The 20,685-nt window shown below is 45.4% G+C and overlaps 1 protein-coding gene across 3 annotated transcripts in view; it reads left to right on the plus strand.

The window, feature by feature from the left end:
• GNAT2 (G protein subunit alpha transducin 2) overlaps positions 1-20,685 on the plus strand; it is a 171,576-nt gene that overhangs the window by 101,388 nt on the left and 49,503 nt on the right. For all 3 annotated transcript variants that reach the window (XM_073615895.1, XM_073615897.1, XM_073615896.1), the window contains exon 5: positions 10,888-11,016. In XM_073615895.1, coding sequence (XP_073471996.1) covers positions 10,888-11,016 — 129 coding nt within the window. The remainder of the gene's footprint in view (positions 1-10,887; positions 11,017-20,685) is intronic.

Genomic DNA, 20,685 nt, shown 5'->3' on the forward strand with positions numbered 1-20,685 from the left:
CAGTTGCAGCCCAGTCCATCCTCACCACTAAAGGCTCTGGTGAACACCTGCTGGCTCTTAGACTCTGTGCCCCAGGGAATCTTACGCTCTAACTCCGGTGGGATCCGTGTTGGTGTTCCAGCGGCCCTGCCTTCCTTACCACCCTGACTCCCATCTGCAGTAGTCAGCCATAGGGTCCACTACCTTGCGGTGCACTCCTGATCCCAACAGTGTGGATCTGTCACCTAGCCTCAAGGTGACCTGACAGTTTGATCAGCCATGGACCCGGCTGATGTGCCGCTACCCGCAGATGATCCGTTGCAGGGCTTAGTTCGCAGACTTGAGACCCAGGAATCGCATCAGACCCGAGTGATGCGATTCCCTCAGGATTTGGCATCCCGTTTTGAACAGGTTCAGGCCTCATTAGGACCCCTGGTTAAACAACCTCAACCGCTATCTGCTGCTGCACCTATCGCACCAGTCGCAGCCACACATTCATTACAATTGCCAGCTCCGGCCCGTTTCTCTGGGGACTCCAAATCTTGCAGGGGGTTCCTTAGCCAGTGCACAATTCATTTTGAACTTCAGCCCCAAAACTTCCTGACCGATCAGGAGAAAGTAGCCTATATTATATCCCTCTTGTCCGGCGAGGCGCTAGCTTGGGCTGCCCCTCTGTGGGAACTGAATGATCCAGTGGTTTCTAGCCTGTCTGATTTCTTGAAACTTTTTTGGAATATCTTTGAGGAACCGGGTCGTGTCTCCTCAGCAGCTAGCGCTCTTTTAAGTCTCCATCAAGGGTCTGCGTCTGTGGGACAGTATGCTCTTCAGTTCCTTATCCTTACAGCTGAATTGAGCTAGAATAATGAGGCCCTAGTTGCAACCTTTTTACATGGCCTCTCTGATAGAGTGAAGGATGAATTAGCAGGAAGATCCCTTCCTGCTGATCTGGACGGTGTCATCACTTTGTGTAACCAGATCGATATTCGCTTTCAGGAGAGGGCCCTGGAAAAAAGACTTCAGCACTCCCCGCTACTTAGGCAGCCTGAGCTCCCAGTCCCTTCTCTTCGATCCGAGGAGCACCCCCTGCCTGCTGAGGAACCTATGCAGCTGGGCTGGACCAAGTTGACTCCTGAAGAACGCGCTAGGGGCAGAACTCTGGGCCTGTGCCTCTATTGTGGGATCAAAGGTAATTTTTGTGACACTTGTTCTCTTCGTCCGGAAAAATGAGCGGGGCTAATACATCTGGAAGGTGGGGTATTAGACCCTGAAATATCACCCTCACCTTCTTCTTCTATCTGTGTTCCTTCATGTCGGCAATTCCTCTCGTTCGGTCTCGGAACATCTGGATTCCGGAGCCGCTGGCAATTTCATGGATTGGGAAACTGCATCTTCCATGAGACTTACCCTTTTGCCCCTTTCAACGCCATTGCTGGTCTTGGCGATTGATGGCACTGTTCTCCCAGGGGGTCCTATCCGCTTCCAGACCCTCCCTGTTAAGATGTCGGTAGGGACACTCCACCAGGAGTGGATATACTTCCTTGTCTTACCTAAGGCTTCATCTCCTATCATATTAGGTCTTCCCTGGTTACGGTTCCATTCTCCACACATTGACTGGACTGCTGGACGGATCCTGGCTTGGGGTTCCTCCTGTTCCTCTTCCTGCCTATTCAAGGTTACCCCAAAAGAAAAACTTCCTGTTGCCACCATCCCAGTATCTTCTGCTCTTCCCGCTGCATATAGCGATTTCTGGAATCTCTCCTGCAATAGTCAGGCTGAGGCACTCTCTGGGTCATGTGGCACTCTGGATGAGGAGCCCACCTGTGAACTTGTACCGATCATTCACTCCAGTTTGCATGGTCATTTACCTTTGCCTGTTCCTGGACCCCCTGGGATGCACACCCAGGCTGACTCGTCCACCAGTTCCACAGTCGCTACGCCCTGTGATGCGATTCTCAGGTCGCTGCACCTGGCAATACTGTTCAGTCGGCCTCTGCACCAGTTCACCCTGACTTCTGTGACACATCACTTTCTAACCAACCTGGTCTCAGGGATCCACTGACTTCTGCCCAGTCTGATGATCCTGTGCTGGATGTCCAGCTCATCTTTAAGGGTCTGGGGGACCCTGCTCAGACTCCTGATGGTCTTCTTATGTCATTACCCATTCCTAAGAAGCCTTTAGCCCTCAATAAGTCCTTTTGTCCTCTCCCTACCTCGGTTTCGGTCTCTGAGGATAATCTTAAGTACGAGGTTAGTCAAGTTCTGGATTCCCGGCGCCGTAGAGGCATTCTTCAGTACCTCGTACATTGGGAAGGGTTTGGTCCTGAGGAGAGGTCTTGGATCACTGCATAAGAGATCTTTGCGCCTCGTCTGTTGAGGAGGTTTCATCTGGAGTTTCCCTTTAAGCCAGGGCCCAGGCGGGGGAGGGGGAGGCCTCATAAGATTTGGGGTACTGTCATGGTTATGCAGTAATCTTTCCCTGTCAGCTTACCTTCTCCTCATGTGTTCAGACTAAGAGGCCAGCCACTCACACCTGGCTGGTTTTATAACCTCGTCTCTAAGCATGGCCCCACCCCAGGCCCTATCAGGGAACCCCAATATTAACCTGTGGACTGCAAGCCAGCAGGGCTGATCAACCTTTGTGTGTTTTGGCTTCCTGTTCCTGCCTGCTGTGTGCTCTATGTTTGTTTCTGTTACCGACCTTGGCGTGTTCTCAACTAATCCTGTCTGCTCGTGACCCTGACCTTTGGCGTGTCCCCGACTATCCCCGTTTGCCTGTGACCCTGAACCTTGGTGTGAACTCTGTTGTCCTTGTCTGCTTGTGGCCCTGACCTTGGCTTATTCCCTTACTATCCCTATCCTCCTGTTGCCTACTGTGGGTGTGAGCTGGGGGACCCTGGGGGTCGCGACCTGGAGCCAGTTGCAGCCCAGTCCATCCTCACCACTAGAGGCTCTGGTGAACACCTGCTGGCTCTTAGACTCCGAGCCCCAGGGAATCTTACACTCTAACCCCGGTGGGATCCGTGTTGGTGTTCCAGCGGCCCTGCCTTCCTTATCACCCTGACTCCCATCCACAGCAGTCAGCCGTAGGGTCCATTACCTTGCAGTGCACTCCTGATCCCAATGGTGTGCATCTGTCACCTAGCCTCAAGGTGACCTGACACACTGCCTTGCTAAAGAAACTGAGGGTAAAGGTGATGGACTGGCCAAGCATGTCTCCAGACCTAAACCCTATTGAGCATCCTCAAACGCAAGGTGGAGGAGCGCAAGGTCTCTAGCGTCTCTAACTTCCACTCCTCCATGATGTCATCATGGAGGAGTGGAAGAGGACTCCAGTGGCAACCTGTGAAGCTCTGGTGAACTCCATGCCCAAGAGGGTTAAGGCAGTGCTGGAAAATAATGGTGGCCACACAAGATATTGACACTTTGGGCCCAATTTGGACATTTTAACTTAGGGGTGTACTCACTTTTGTTGCCAGCGGTTTAGACATTAATGACTGTGTTGAGTTATTTTGAGGGGACAGTAAATATACACTGTTATGCAAGCTGTACACTCACTACTTTATATTGTAGCAAAGTGTAATGTCTTCAGTGTTGCCACATGAAAAGATATAATAAAATATTTACAAAAATGTGAGGGGTGTACTCACTTTTGTGAGATACTGTATAATACAGCATTTATCGATAGTTTTTCATAATGTGGGTGTAGTGACACTTTAAGCTTTGACAATAAAACTTAGTAGCTGATTGGTTACTATGCACCAGATTCTGTGTGCACCAGTTTTAGTAAATCACCCCCTCGGTGATACGACAAAGGTCCAGCAAGAAACATACTTGGTTTGACTTGTGTTCTGTTCAGCTGTCATGGTAATTTGTAATAGTAGTAAAAGTAAAAATGTGTGTAGAAATCTCTGTTTGTATAATCCAAGCCATCAACAAAATGAACAGAGCGCATGCCATTTCTTCTTTTTTATTTTAGCAAGTATACACTTAGACCCCTTTCACACTGGAGGTGTTTTTCAGGCGATTTAGCACTAAAAATAGCGCCTATAAAGTGCCTGAAAAAAGCCTCAGCTGCAATCCCAGTGTGAAAGCCTGAGTGCTTTCACACTGGGGCGCTGCGCTGGCTGGACGTCAAAAAAGGTCCTGCAAGCAGCTTCTTTGCAGCGCTGTAGAAGTGGTGAATACACCACTCCTAAAGTGCCCCTGCCCACTGAAATCCATGGACAGTGCCGTCGAACCGCCGGCAAAGCGCACAGGTGGTTTTGACCCTTTTTTAGCTGCTAAGGGGGGGTTAAAAGCGCCCCGCTAGCGCTGCAAAAAATACGGTAAAGCATCGCTAAAAATAGCAGCGCTTTACCGCCGACACCCGGGTGCTGGCAGTGTGAAAGTGCCCTAAATATAAAGGGTCATTTGCATGCAGGACAGCTAACTGTTGCTTACATTCGCATGTGAGCAACAACTCACATACAAACATTGAATTAGGAGGAAACAAAAGGAACTAGAGATATAATTTACATAGTTAGGTTGAAAAAGACACAAGTCCATCTAGTTCAACCAAAATATATATATATATATATATATATATATATATTTTAATAATACAATCCCGTATACACAAACCTATACCCACAGTTGATCCAGAGGAAGGCAAAAAACCCAGCAAAGCATGCTCCAATTTGCTACTGCGGGGGGGGATTCCTTCCTGATCCCCCGAGAGGCAATCGGATTTTCCCTGGATCAACTTTACCTATAAATGTCAGTACCCAATTACATTCTGTACATTTAGGAAAGAATCCAGGCCTTTTTTTAAAGCAATCTACAGAGCTTGCCAAACCACCTCTGGAGGGAGAAGAAAGAAAAGCTGCTCTCAAAGCACAGGTTCCAAATGATACGCACCCTTGATAGGTGCTCAGGTGCAGGCTCTGCTGGGATCAGAGAACAAATAAATAAGCCTGCACGACAACACTCCAATGCAACACCTTTATTGGGTTAACATCCAATATACAGCAGCTAATGCATACAATACAGAAGAAGGGGATACAAGCAGCTTACATGTTTCACACCTAAATCTGGTGCTTAATCATAGCTATGATTAAGCACCAGATTTAGGTGTGAAACATGTAAGCTGCTTGTATCCCCTTCTTCTGTACTGTATGGATTAGCTGCTGTATATTGGATTTTAACCCAATAAAGGTGTTGCATCGGTGTGCTGCTGTCCAGGCTTATTCGTTTGTTCTCTCACCTCTGGAGGGAGTCTATTCCACATTTTCACAGCTCTTTTTTTCCTTTAGACGTAAAGAGTCCCCCCTTGTCCTTTGTGATGACCTTAAAGTGAATAACTCAACATCAGGTTCACTATATGGTCCACTTATGTATTTGTACATGTTAATCATATCCCCCCTTAACCACTTGCCAACCGCCCACAGCCGAATGACGGCTGCAGGGCGGTTGGATAACTCTGGGATCACGTCATATGACGTGATCCCGGAGAACCGCTCCCGCGCGCCCCCACCGGGCACGCACACAGGAACATCCATGTTCGCCGGGTCCACGGGACCGGCGCAACACGGATCGCGGTAAAGGGCCAATGACAACGGCCCTTTACCATGTGATCGCTCCATCCAATGACAGAGCGATCACAAATGTAAACAAAAAGGGAAAGCAGGGTCATCAGGAGGTTACAGCTCTCCTCTCCTCACACCGATGCAGCGTGAGAGGAGAGGAGAGCTTTACGGTGACAATCAATGAGTTTTTCCACCTTTATCAGTGCCCAACAGTGCCACAGTAGTGCCCAACAGTGCCACAACAGTGCCCAACAGTGTCATCTGTGCCCAACAGTGTCATCTGTGCCACATCTGTACCACCTCTGTGCCACACCAGTGATAATACAGTGCACACCAGTGCCACACCTGTACCACACCAGTGCCACCTGTGCCCATCAACGCCACCTGTGCCCATCAGCACCACTGCAGTGCCACATCAGTGCCGCCTGAGCCCACCAGTGCCACCTCTGTGCCACCAGAGCCACACCAGTGCAACCAGAGCCACACCAGTGCAACTACAGTGCACACCAGTGCCACACCAGTGCCCCATCAGTGCCACCTGTGCCCATCAGTGCCACTTGTGCTCATCTGCACCACTGCAGTGCCACATCAGTGCCGCCTGTGCCCACCAGTGCCGCCTGAGCCCACCAGTGCCACCAGAGTCACACCAGTCCCACTCCAGTGCAACCAGAGCCACACCAGTCCCACTCCAGTGCCACATCAGTGCCACCTGTGCCCATCAGTGCTCATCTGCGCCACATCAACCTCACCAGCCACCAGTATGGCAAAAAAATTATTTACGGCCGAGGAGGCCTACCAGCATCTCAGCATGACCGATGAGAGCAGCGGGGAGCTCTCTGAGTCTCTCTCCGATTCAGATTGAGCCTATGAACCCGTGACAAGCAGCGAGTCTGATACAGATTTGGAAGAGGAACGTGTGCCTGTGAAAAGAAGGCGTTCTGGCGTGGAGCAGCAGCCTACTACCACCTCGAGCGCAGTGCCGTCCACCTCAAGAGCTGTGCCGTCCACCTCAAGCTCAGTGCCGTCCACCTCAAGCGCAGTGCCACCGCAACAAAGGCCAGGTACCAGTAGGTTGTCCTCTCAGCCACAAAAGGATAGAGGCCATGCCACCCTTCCCTATGCCCTTCAAAACCCCCTGTGGCTTCCCCCTCATTCCGGAGCAGCAACTATCCCCCCTTTTTCCGCCCAGCCAGGTGTCCAGGTGAACACCGATGATTTTGTGATGCTTGATTTTTTTATATTTGATATTTACCGAAAACTTACTATCGTCCATTGTGGCCCAGTGCAACCTCTATGCACAGCAGTACATAGTAAGCAACCCTGTCTCTAGTTATGCCCGTCCCTTTGAGTGGAGAGAGCTTACCATAGAGGAATTTAAAATTTTCTTAGGCCTAACTTTTACAATGGGACTCACAAAAAAAAACGAAATGTACACATATTGGTCAACTAACCCCGTCCACCACATGCCACTCTTCTCTTCGATAATGCCAAGATCAAGATACCTTATAATTTTGCGCTTCCTCCACTACAATGACAACACCCAGTGCCCTCCCCGAAATGACCCAGCATTTGACAAATTATTCAAACTTCGGCCACTCCTAAATTATTTCGCTGAAAAATTTCCCCAATTATATACCCCCGAACAGAATATTTCCGTGGATGAGTCCCTTGTAAAATTCTCCGGCAGGCTCGGCAACAAACAATTTATCCCCAGCAAAAGGGCCTGATATGGGGTAAAAATGTACAAACTTTGCAACCGAGCCACGGGGTACATTTACGCCTTCCGGGTGTACGAAGGGAAGGACACCCAACTGCATCCCCCTGAATGTCCAGAATATATTGGAGCCAGCGGCAAAGTTGTCTGGGAGCTTGTTTATCCACTCCTTGGAAAGGGGTACCACCTTTATGTGGATAACTTTTATACAAGTTAGCCCCTCTTCCGCAATCTTCACCGGAGAGACACACCAGCATGTGGTACCGTAAGAACGAATAGAAAAGGCTTCCCGCAAAAACTGGTCAATGAAAGGCTACGCCGAGGGGAGACGGCGTCTTTGCGGAACCAGGAGCTATTATCTGTCAAGTGGAGGGACAGACGAAACGTCCACATGCTGACGACAATCCATAATGACACCTACGTGGAAGTCCCAAGAAGAAACGGCCCAGTCCAGAAACCTGCTTTTTTTACGATTATAATTTGTTTATGGGGGGAGTGGACTTCAACGATCAGATGATTGAACCCTACCTTCCCACAAGAAAATCCCGTCACTGGTATAAAAAAGTGTCCATTTATTTTTTCAGTTTGGCCATGTATAACACTTATGTTATTTACCAAAAATCTACAGAGAACCCCGTATCCTATCTGCACTACCAGGAACAAGTAATCTCCGCCCTTTTGTACCCTGAAAGCCCACCAGAAATTATTCGCTCTGATTCCGTGAGCAGACTCCACGAACGCCACTTTCCTGACAAAATCCCCCCCAGTGAAACAGGCCAGAGACGTCAGAAGAAATGCCGGGTGTGCTCCAGAGGAGGAATTAGAAGAGACACCTCGTTTTATTGTCCCGATTGTCCTTCCCAACCAGGCCTCTGTATAGGTGAATTTTTTCCCGCCGTTACCATACTTCTCTACATTATTAGGGAAGTATGGTAAACGTAATTCTCATTTCCTGTCATTTTCCTCCACACCCCTTATGCCACTGCGCTGAACTGTACATACCTCTGCCTTCTCCGGAATCGACCCTGGCCTGTTATACGACCAAGCTTCTGCCTAACGATAAACATACCTCTGCCTTCTCCGGAACTGACCCTGGCCTGTTATACGACCAAGCTTATGCCTAACGCTAAATTGTACCTACCTCTGCCTCTGACCCTGGACTGTTTGACCACGTTTTTTGCCTGCCTCTTGGACTGATCATTTACCCTGCTATGCTAGTGGGAACACAGGGGTCTCACATATGTGAGGGGCTCCAGAAATGTTTTTCTGGATGAAGAAAACTAATTTTTTACTTTTCTCATTCCCAGATTTAGGGTCTGGAGACTGGGAGGCTTCAAAGAGATTTGGGTGGGAGAAGCCTCTACCCCTTGTCCCCATTCTTTCCTGGCCTGCTACTTGGACCATGTTCCTGCTTACTACCAGGACCAATATTTTGGCACTGCTGGCAATGTCTCTACTTGCACTGACCCTTGACTGTACAAGGACATTATCCCTGCCTGTACTATGGACAATATTCCTGCCTGGACAATTCCATTCACTGTCGCTGACCATGTCCCTGCCTGCTGCCTGGATCAGGGCTCTCCTCCTGTGGACAACTGCACTAATAAAACCACAGGTAATCTTTTGTTTACCCTTTGCTCAGCAGAATGTATTTTAGGGTGTAATTCTTGGTATGTTCATGCTCTGTGTTAGAAATATGAAGAGCCTTCAAAAATGTGATAGATTGTAAGGAAATTAGATGTTTAATTTATGCTCCTAGAACGCCTGAATGTGCTACTTCAATGTTGGGCCTCTGTATGTGGCCAGGCTGTGAAAAAGTCTCACACATGTGGTATCGCCATACTCAGGAGGAGTAGCAGAATATATTTTGGGGTGTCATTTTTGCTATGTACATGCTATGTGTTGGAAATATCTTTGTGTAAAAAAAATGTGTTTTCATTTTTTTTCCACATTTTCCAAAAAATTCTGGAAAAAAATGAACCATTAAAAAGACTCATTATGCCTCATAGATTATACATTGGGGTGTTTGCTTTCCAAAATGGGGTCACTTTGTGGGCGTTTCCATTGTCCTGATGCTCCAGGGCCTTCAAAAGTGTAATAGGTGGTTGAGAGATTAGATGTGTAATTTATGCTCCTAGAATGCCTGAATGTGCTACTTCAATGTTGGGCCTCTGTATGTGGCCAGGCTGTGTAAAAGTCTCACACGTGTGATATTGCCATACTCAAGAGGAGTAGCAGAATATATTTTGGGGTGTCATTTTTGCTATGTACATGCTATGTGTTGGAAATATCTGATAAATGGACAACTTTGTGTAAAAAAAAAATGCGGTTCATTTTTTTTGCACATTTTCCAAAAACTTCTGGAAAAAAATGAACCGTTCAAAAGACTCATTATGCCTCATAGATTATACATTGGGGTGTTTGCTTTCCAAAATGGGGTCACTTTGTGGGCATTTCCATTGTCCTGGTGCTCCAGGGCCTTCAAAAGTGTAATAGGTAGTTGAGAGATTAGATTTGTAATTTATGCTCCTAGAACGCCTGAATTTGCTACTTCAATGTTGCGCCTCTGTATGTGGCCAAGCTGTGTAAAAGTCTCACACATGTGGTATCGCCATACTCAGGAGGAGTAGAAGAATATATTTTGGGGTGTCATTTGTGTAATGTACATGCCATGTGAGAGAAATAACCTGTTATAATGACAAATTGATGTGAAAAAAAATAAAAATAAAAAAAAATCTTAATTTTGCAAAGAATTGTGGGAAAAATAACTTCAAAAAACTCACCATGCCTCTTATTAAATACCTTGGAATGTCTACTTTCCAAAAAGGGGTCATTTGGGGGGTATTTGTACTTGCCTGGCTTGTTAGGGTCTCAAGAAATTAGATAGGCCTCAGTACATCAAGTGTGATCAGATGTGATCAATTTTCAGTGATTGGCACCATAGCTTGTAGTCTCTATAACTTTCACACAGACTAAATAATATCCACTAATTTAGGTTATTTTTACCAAAGATATGTAGCAGTATAAATTTTGGCCCAAATTTATGAAGAAAAATTACTTATTTGCAAAATGTTATAATAAAAATGAAGAAAAATTCATTTTTTTTACAAAATTTTCCGGTCTTTTTTCATTTATAGCACAAAAAATAAAAAACCCAGAGGTGATCAAATACCACCAAAAGAAAGCTCTGTTTGTGTGAAAAAAAGGACGAAAATTTCATATGGGTACAGTGTTGCATGACTGAGTAATTGTCATTCAAAATGTGAGAACACCGAAAGCTGAAAATTGGTCTGGTTAGGAAGAGGGTTTAAGTGCCCAGTGGTCAAGTGGTTAATCACCACTTCTTAAGAGGGAATAGATTCAGTTCCTCTAATCTTTTCTCATAGCTGAGCTCCTCCATGCTTCTTATTAGTTTGGTGAAACTGCTTCCTTTTTTGCGATTTAAGGTCTTGGACCCATAGTGCTGATCTGAAGTTACGTTTTACAAGTGTATATCATATCTAAAAGAATATGATCTGACAAAAATGTGTTCGTATCTGGCACTTGGACCCAGTGTTTTCTCTGCACAATACAAAAATGCATCTATTGTTGTTCTTAATTTTTGATATATTTGTTTTTCATTGTTCTTAGTTACTTGAATCAGCTGGATAGGATCACAGCATCTAACTATGTTCCAAATGAACAAGATGTCCTCCGCTCCAGAGTGAAAACTACAGGAATCATTGAGTCGCAGTTCTCCTGTCAAGATCTTCACTTCAGGTTTTCTCTTCCTTTATTTTCTTAAAACTTTCAGAAAAAGTCACAAATAAAATAGAGTGGGGCTTTCCTGAAAAAAATGAAATATGGAGGTATTGGCTATAGCAACAAGCAAGGTGCATACTTTCTTTTGAATGAGAAAAATGGTGCAACAAGCATCATTAGTTTCCTTTTTACTTATGTTTATTCACTAAAATGTATTGACAAATGCCATATAAATTAAAAGTGGACCATTCCTAATATGTAGGCTGCCATTGCAGCTATCCTTGTTAAAATGCCAGTTTCCTGGCAGTCATGCTGACCCTCTGCCATCAATATTTTCAAAGTCACTGACATGAAACAAGCAGGCAGAAAGGTCAGAATCCATATATGCATATGTGTTCTGTGTGAGTAACGCTAGATATTAAAGCAAGAGGGTCAGTATGGTAACCACACAACTAGCATTTGTACACTGAGCAGTCAGAAATGGCAACCTCCGCGATTCTCTCAAGACAGATTTCCTTTAAAATTTGTTTATGACTATAAATGGTCAATCCAATACACTCAAAAACATGCATTAAAGCCTACGGTATTTAGGAAATATCCTACTTGTTCATTCTGGATGTCCCTGTGGGTACTTATGACATGATCTTAAAATTTGCACGGTCAAACAAACTAGAACAGCAGCTGTGACCAAGCTATCACAGCAATCATGGTCAAAGTGGCCCTGTGCCAATCACAGTACATAGAGGGAATGGTTTATTAAAGCGGAGTTCCACCCAAAAGTGGAACTTCTGCTTTAAGGCCTCCTCCTCGGCTCCTGTTTGTGAAACAGAGCTTTTGGGGAGGAGGGGGGAGCCGGTACCCAAATTTGACAGGTACCTGCTCCCACTTCCGTTCCGTTCGCCTAGGTGACTGAAAGCAAAAGCTCTCCCTCCTCAAGTCTTCTGAGACATATCACAGGTCCTAGAAGACTTCGGGCCAGACACAGATTGCAGTGCCGCTCGCGCATGCACAGTGGGCAACCGGCTGTGAAGCCGCAAGCTGTCACAGCCAGGTGCCCATAGTAGAGGTGCCGGCACCGCCGAGGGAGGACACAGAGAGAAAACGGCTGCGGTGAGTACACTGATGGACCATGGGACAGGTGAGTGACTGTTTATTAAAAGTCAGCAGCTACACTTTTTGTAACTGCTGACTTTTAATAAACACAAATGACTGGAACTCTGCTTTAAAAGCTGCTTATTTGCAACATAGACTGGGAAAATGGTTCAGTACACATGCTGCAGTGTGGCTGCTTGTTCACACTGCAGTTAGTTGCCACTCCAACAGCTTGGGTATTGGATGCTCTTTTGCATATGAATGCTCATGCTGTTATTCCAATCTGTAACAATCAAATGATTCCAGTAATCACAGCACTTGTTATAGCAAATCCCTATGTCGCGGTAGCAGATGGGACTTTTACTTTAGAAGAACCTGTGAGGGAAATTCACCTTAGACCACACTATGGATCAAGTTAAGAAGTTCTTTATTTGACTCGTACGAGGAGACAAGTTACAACAAAAGGACAGATATTTGCCCATTGGTTCTGATCTCTATGACCCGTGCAATAGGGCAGCATACATAGAGTTCAGCCTCATGGGCTCCTATCTGACTTGTCTGTCTAACAATGTAAAACTTGCATTTATATACCTTTACAAGCCTTATCTTAGCCATCTCTCCTAGATATCATTGTTTGCTAAGATCTACGTCAATGTAACTAACCAGAAATCTGACACTTGTACACTTGTCATACAACCAGACAAACTTATTAATTCCCAGAATTCCTACAGGTTTATTAAAATGATTTATAACTATTTTTGTCTATGGCTTTACCCATTAAAATACTAGAGACAATATGGCACCCGGTCATGTTAAATCAAACCCTCCTTGTCGTGATAAGACTTCACCAACTTCAAGGATAAAAGATTTACGACTTTGGGAGAATGAACTTTCAATAACCCCACCTTATGTGTTATATGTCTCACTATATAATCCTATATGTATGTATTCATATATTGGTTCTACAAAAAGGTACTGTATCACTTACATTATATATATGTGTATATATATATATATATATATATATATATATATATATATATATATATATATATATATATACACACACATACACACACACAAAGCCAACTACTTTATTCAATATTGTCTAATTATTAATATATACATACATATACATCAGTGTTTTCTTATTCAATGTATTTTAACAGTTTTAATGAGGACACAAGTAGACCTTTGTTTGACCCTGTCAAACTTAATTAATGTACTGTACATAACTTTCCCATATTCTGCATAATTATTTCTAAACCACCTGTATAAGATGTTCTTATCTTATCAGGCTGTAGTTCAACTGCTGTCAATAGTTTCTTTTCTCATTAGTAGGGATGAGCTTTATGTTCGGGTCGAACATGAGTTCGACTTGAACATTAGCTGTTCGATCGTTCGTTGAAATACGAACATTATGGGGCGTTCATGCCAAATTCGAGCTGCGCGTCACGCCCCATAATGCACTGTGACATCGCAGTGCATTGCTGTCTGATGATTGGTCAAGCATGCTTTGGCCAATCACAGCGCCTTCAGCAAAGAGAGCCGTAACTGGCCAAAGGCAGGGTGCTGCAGTGTATTTAGTATATATATATATATATATATATATATATATATACACATCCCGGCTTGTGTGTGTGTGTGTGTGTGTATATATATATATATATATATATATATATATATATATATATATATATATGTATATATATATATATATATATATATACACATACACACACACTGTATCCAGTTTAGCTAGATCTGACTGCAGGCCGTTCCTGGTGTACTTTTCTAATGTACTTCAGGCAGGCGATTCAGTTAGCTGCAGTGTATTGTATGTATATGTGTGTGTATATATATATATATATATATATATATATATATATATATATATCCACTGTATCCAGTTTAGCTAGATCTGACTGCAGTCCATTCCTGGAGTAATGTTTATAATATACTTTGGGCAGGCAGGTGATTCAGCTAGCGGCAGTGCATTTAATATCTATCTATATATATATATATCTATCTATCTATCTATCTATCTATCTATCTATCTATCTATCTATCTATATATATATATATATATATATATATATATATACACACACATACAGTCTCGTATATATATACATCCACTGTATCCAATGTCGCAAGATCTTCTGACTGCAGGCTGTTCCTGGTGTACTTTTTCTAATATACTGTCAGGCAGTTGATTCAGTGAGCTGCAGTGCATAAAATATATATACAGTCTCCTACATATATATAGCCACTGCATTCTAGTCTAGCCAAGCCTATATTTGACTGCAGGCCATTCCTGGTGTACGTTTTCAAATACACTTTCAGGCAGGCAGGTGATTCAGCGATCTACAGTGCATTAAATATATATACAGTCTCCTACATATATATCCACTGCATTGTAGTCTAGCCAAGCCTATATCTGACAGGAGGCCATTCCTGGTGTACGTTTTCAAATACACTTACAGGCAGGTGATTCAGTGATCTGCAGTGCATTAAATATATATACAGTCTCCTACATATATTTCCACTGCATTGTAGTCTAGCCAAGCCTATATCTGACTGCAGGCCATTCCTGGTGTACATTTTCAAATATACTTTCAGGCAGGTGATTCAGTGATCTGCAGTGCATTAAATACAGTGGGTACGGAAAGTATTCAGACCCCCTTAAATTTTTCACTCTGTTATATTGCAGCCATTTGCTAAAATCATTTCATTTTTTTCCTCATTAATGTACACACAGCACCCCATATTAACAGAAAATCACAGAATTGTTGACATTTTTGCAGATTTATTAAAAAAGAAAAACTGAACTATCACATGGACCTAAGTATTCAGGCTCTTTGCTGTGACACTCATATGTTTAACTCAGGTGCTGTCCATTTCTTCTGTTCATCCTTGAGATGGTTCTACACCTTCATTTGAGTCCAGCTGTGTTTGATTATACTGATTGGACTTGATTAGGAAAGCCACACACCTGTCTATATAAGACCTTACAGTTCACAGTGCATGTCAGAGCAAATGAGAATCATGAGGTCAAAGGAACTGCCTGAAGAGCTCAAAGACAGAATTGTGACAAGGCACAGATCTGGCCAAGGTTACAAAAAAATGTCTGCTGCACTTAAGGTTCCTAAGAGCACAGTGGCCTCCATGATCCTTAAATGGAAGACGTTTGGGACAAACAGAACCCTTCCTAGAGCTGGCCGTCCGGCCAAACTGAGCTATAGGGGGAGAAGAGCCTTGGTGAGAGAGGTAAAGAAGAACCCAAAGATCACTGGCTGAGCTCCAGAGAGGCAGTTGGGAGATGGGGAAAGTTGTAGAAAGTCAACCATCACTGCAGCCCTTCACCACTTGGGGCTTTATGGCAGAGTGGCCCGACGGAAGCCACATGAAAGCCCACATGGAGTTTGCTAAAAACCACCTGAAGGACTCCAAGATGGTGAGAAATAAGATTCTCTGGGCTGATAAGACCAAGATAGAACTTTTTGGTCTTAATTCTAAGCGGTATGTGTGGAAAAAAACAGGCACTGCTTATCACCTATCCAATACAGTCCCAACAGTGAAGCATGGTGGTGGCAGCATCATGCTGTGGGGGTGTTTTTCAGCTGCAGGGACAGGACAACTGGTTGCAATCGAGGTAAAGATAAATGCGGCCAAGTGCAGGGATATCCTGGACGAAAACCTTCTCCAGAGTGCTCAGGACCTCAAACTGGGCCGAAGGTTTACCTTCCAACAAGACAATGACCCTAAGCACACAGCTAAAATAATGGAGTGGCTTCACAACAACTCTGTGACTGTTCTTGAATGGCCCAGCCAGAGCCCTGACCTAAACCCAATTGAGCATCTCTGGAGAGACCTAAAAATGGCTGTCCACGGGGGGCGTGGCCTGACACTGAATGGAGTAGGACGTGTGGACCCAGAGCTCCGTCCATTACTCCTTTAAAGCAATTAATCCTGGGCATACTGACCGGCTGACTGGCTGGACTGGCTCGCTGGGATACCTGGGGCGGCTGGACCTGACTCCTGGAGGAGGGAGACGCGCGGCGGCCCGAACGGAGCGGCGATCCCCCGCTCGGCGGGTAAAAGAACTACTCGAGACCGCGGCTTCGGCCTACAACCGGAGGCCGCGGCCATCTTGGTACACCTAAATCTCGGCCCTGCCTGGATCCAGCTATACAGAACAGGTACCTGGCTACTAAATAACCCCCTGCAGGAGCTATACTGTGCTTACTCCCCCTCCCCCTGGCCTGCTCACCCACTTCGGATCCGGAGGGATTGTCACCCACAAACGGCCTGACTGGTGGCCTGGGCCTACCTCTGTTGAACGGCGGCCATTTTGGTACACCTGCCCCCTTCTGCCTGTGCTGTACACACAGACTGCGGCCCTACTATCCCCCTATAGAGGTGGTCTATCCTGGAGAAGTGGCCTGGCAGCAGAATAGGACACATTTCTGAGAAGATCTGCACATTAATCCTGATTTTACTCTATCCTGTACCCGCAGACCCATCTAAACAAAATTAGTAGCTTTCCTCTTGTGACCGCTGAAAAATCCAGTCAAGATGTCTCCCACAAAGGCTCAGAAAGCAGCGACGGCGGCAAAACTAGCTCAATACCGTCGACACGAGGGAGAGGAGATGGAGGAAGATGGTGTAGCGGAGAAGCCTGAGGAGGAACGTCAGGTGGGAGATACGGATCGGCTTCTAGAGGCAATCACATTCTGCAGAACTTCACTAACAGCTCAGATAGAGGAGATAAAGGTAGATACATCTCTCATCCGGCAAGATTTACATAAACTCCGAGACCGGGTTAAAACTGCAGAAAACCGAATCAGCAATGTGGAAGACGCCATCCCGCCCCTGCAAGAGGGGACAGAACGTATGCAGCGCCAAATCCAGCAACTGTTCTCCAAGCAGGATGAAATGGAAAACAGACTGAGGAGATGCAACCTGCGATTAATCGGCCTCCCTGAGGGCGCGGAGGGAAAAGACCCCACCACATTCCTTGAGCAGCTACTCATCACACACTATGGCAGAGAGGCATTCTCCCCAATGCTAGCTGTGGAAAGGGCCCACCGAATGCCTGCCAGACCGCCTCCGCAGGGAGCACCCCCACGTACCTTTATAGCCAAGCTCCTTAATTACAAGGATCGGGATGCGGCCCTGAGAATGGCGCGAGAAAAAGGCAACATTCAACTAGGGAACAGTAAAATCGCCTTATTCCCTGACTTCTCAACAGAAGTGCAGCGCCGCAGACAGGGGTTCACAGAGGCCAAACGCAGGCTGAGATCAAAGCAAATTAAATATGCTATGCTATTTCCAGCTCGACTCAGAGTGGAGCAAGATGGCAGAGTTCACTTTTTTGAGGACCCCGAGGAGGTAATAACCTGGCTGGAACGCCGGGGGACACCGGAGAGAGCAGACTGATACCGCTGTAAGTTCACCTTTTGCAACTACTTAGCACAACCAACACAATATACAACTAATGACACCTACTGCAGTCCTGATAGGAAATTAACAGATATGCGATGTACATTGAAGCGGACATGTGCAGAACGAACTGCTAGATTTAAATATTCCTCGCATCAGCCCATTTATTCGCTCAGTGAGCCAGATGGAAAACCCGCCAGGGAACCGTGAGTTATATTTTTACTCCGAGAGTCAAGTTTAGCCTAACAGTCAACAAACTGATTTTTCCCTTACCCACATTTTTACTTTAATTTGTTTTCCCCTGACATATTATGTGGCCCAATATATGTTTTTTCAGAAGACGGAGCCCCAGAGAGGGCACAGTCCTACCCCTTTACTGAAAAGTGCAGCGAGACTTTACCCCACTCAACATCAAAAAATGTGACGGTGGGATTGGGAGCCACTGCAATGAACACTTATATACCGTTCCTCCAACACGGAGTGTAACCAGTCAGCACTATCTAGTGCGGTGGCCCCAATTACCCACGTGTTTATTGCTTTATCACGCAAAGTTATGTATTACATTGTTGGGGATCTTTAGCTGGTTTTGGGATGATGCCTGCAACAGTTGGGGAGGTTGCAAGGCAGGGTGGGGGGTGGTGGGGGGGACAGTTCAACCGTTGAGCAGATTTGCATGTGTTATAACCAGATGGTACACCAACCAAAGTTGGACACTGTTGTTGCAGACACTAAATGTTAAGATATACCTAATAAAGTGCACACTAAATACACAGTACAGACATCTGAGAAGGCTAACCAAAAAACTAGATGTATATAAGATGACTGGAATACATAGCTGTATAGAAGAGAACACATGGGGACTCTGAAGTTTCTTACCTGGAATGTGCGGGGCTTGCGCGAGAAGATAAAACGCTCGGCGGCCCTCACATTCCTTAAAAAACAACACGCTGACATCATAGTCTTAGTGGAGACTCATGTGGAAGGGAGACTGCAAATGGCTCTTCGCCGACCTTGGGTCGGATGGGCATTTCATTCAACCTACACATCACACGCACGTGGAGTATCAGTTTTGGTGGCCAAATCAGTACAATTCGAACTTATAGAGGTGTCCACGGACCCACAGGGAAGGTATGTCTTTTTATCTGTCAAGCTGTATGGGGAACCTTTTCTTATTTTGGCTTTCTATATACCTCCCCCATTCTCCATACCCATAATCTTAGAGGGCTTCACATTCATGACCAAACACCCCACAGTCCAGGCGGTCTGGCTGGGGGATTTTAACACCACACTAAACCCATCGGTAGATAGACTTCAACCCTCGAATCCACATCCAATAACCAACAGAGAAACCAAATTTGCCAAGCTAATTTCCTCCTTTCACCTTGTGGATTCTTGGAGATACAAATACCCACACAAACAATTCTTCTCTTGTTTCTCTTCCTCCCACGGCTCCATGTCTAGAATCGACATGATACTGCTATCACAAAGCCTCACACCCCGACTACTAGAGACGACTTTTTCCCCCAGGCTGTTGTCTGACCATAGCCCATACTGGATTACACTAAATGTGCCCACTGACAAACCAAAGCGGAATTGGCGATTAAACCCGTTCTGGCTCTCACTACTCCCTGAGGATGATGAAATTATGAATGAGTGGAAGTTGTTTTTCAGGAGCAACGATCGCTCAGCTTCCCTGGCAACAGTCTGGGAGTCTTTTAAATCTCATGTTCGTATGATACTCTCAACCCGCATTAACAAAATTAAAACAGATTCCTCCGGAGAGCTTGATAGAGCGATAGCGGTACTATCCCAATCTGAACAAAAGTATATAGATGATCCCTCTCCCACAAATGCAGACCTGCTTAAACTTCAGACCAGAGTAGTAGCCCAACTCCAATATGGGAAAGAACGACACAAAATGTTCTTTGCTAGACAGAGGCTGTTTGAGCACGGGGAGAAGGCTGGCAGGCTCCTGGCGTATCTAGTACACAATGAAGATAGACCCCCTGTGGTAATATCTTTACACGGTCCTGGCGGTGAATCCATTACTAATCCCCACATGGTGACATCTATGTTTAGGGGTTTTTTTATTGACCTCTACACCTCAAAAAGCCCTGAGGATAAGGGCCCAATGAACTCCTTTTTGGAGGAGACGGTACTCCCCCAATTAACAGAAGACCAGGTTAATCTCCTTGAGGCACCACTCACCGAGGAAGAAATAGCGTTGGCTATTGCTGGATTTGCCAGATCCAAATCCCCGGGCTCGGACGGCCTACCAATAGAATTTTACTCTCAATTCAGCGATTTTCTGATCCCAAAACTCCTAACTTTATATAACCACTTATTTGAGACATTTACACTCCCCGCTTCCATGAGAGAGGCAACAATAGTCCTCATACCCAAACCAGGAAAAGATCCAGGATACCCCGAATCCTACCGCCCAATCTCCCTGTTACAAGTAGATATCAAGATACTAGCCAAGGTACTCTCCCTCCGACTCAAACAAGTCATTCTCTCTCTGATACATACGGATCAGGCGGGGTTCATGCCTGGTCGTAACACCTCATTCAACCTACGAAAATTGTTTATAAATTTACAGGCTACACATGAAAATGTAGGATCCCGGGTGATTGTGACGCTTGACACGGCCAAAGCATTCGACTCTGTAGAGTGGGGATACTTATGGCAATGCTTGGGAAAATATGGCTTTGGCCCCAGATTCCTTAAGTGGATCAAACTACTTTACCAAGGTCCCACAGCTAGAGTGGTGGCGAACGGGTGGCCGTCTCAAGAGTTTGACCTCAGTCGAGGCACGAGACAGGGCTGCCCTCTTTCCCCACTTCTTTATGCCTTAGCTGCAGAGCCTTTGGCTGTGTCGATCCGTGCAGACCCTGAGATCGTGGGTCTACAAATGGGAACTCTAACTGAAAAAATTAGTTTATATGCGGATGATACTCTATTATATCTCGCTGACTCAGGCCCATCCCTTCAAAAAGCATTACAATTGATAGAACACTTCGGAACGTTTTCCGGTTTAAAGATGAACTGGGAAAAGTCTCAGATACTACCTATAGACAGCTTCCCACCACCTGAATCATGGACAGATACCCCATTAAAAAGAGCAGACACAATCAAATATCTGGGAATCCA

The sequence above is a fragment of the Aquarana catesbeiana genome, linkage group LG02, assembly GCF_042186555.1.
Source record: "Aquarana catesbeiana isolate 2022-GZ linkage group LG02, ASM4218655v1, whole genome shotgun sequence".
In the NCBI taxonomy this organism is placed as follows: domain Eukaryota; kingdom Metazoa; phylum Chordata; class Amphibia; order Anura; family Ranidae; genus Aquarana; species Aquarana catesbeiana.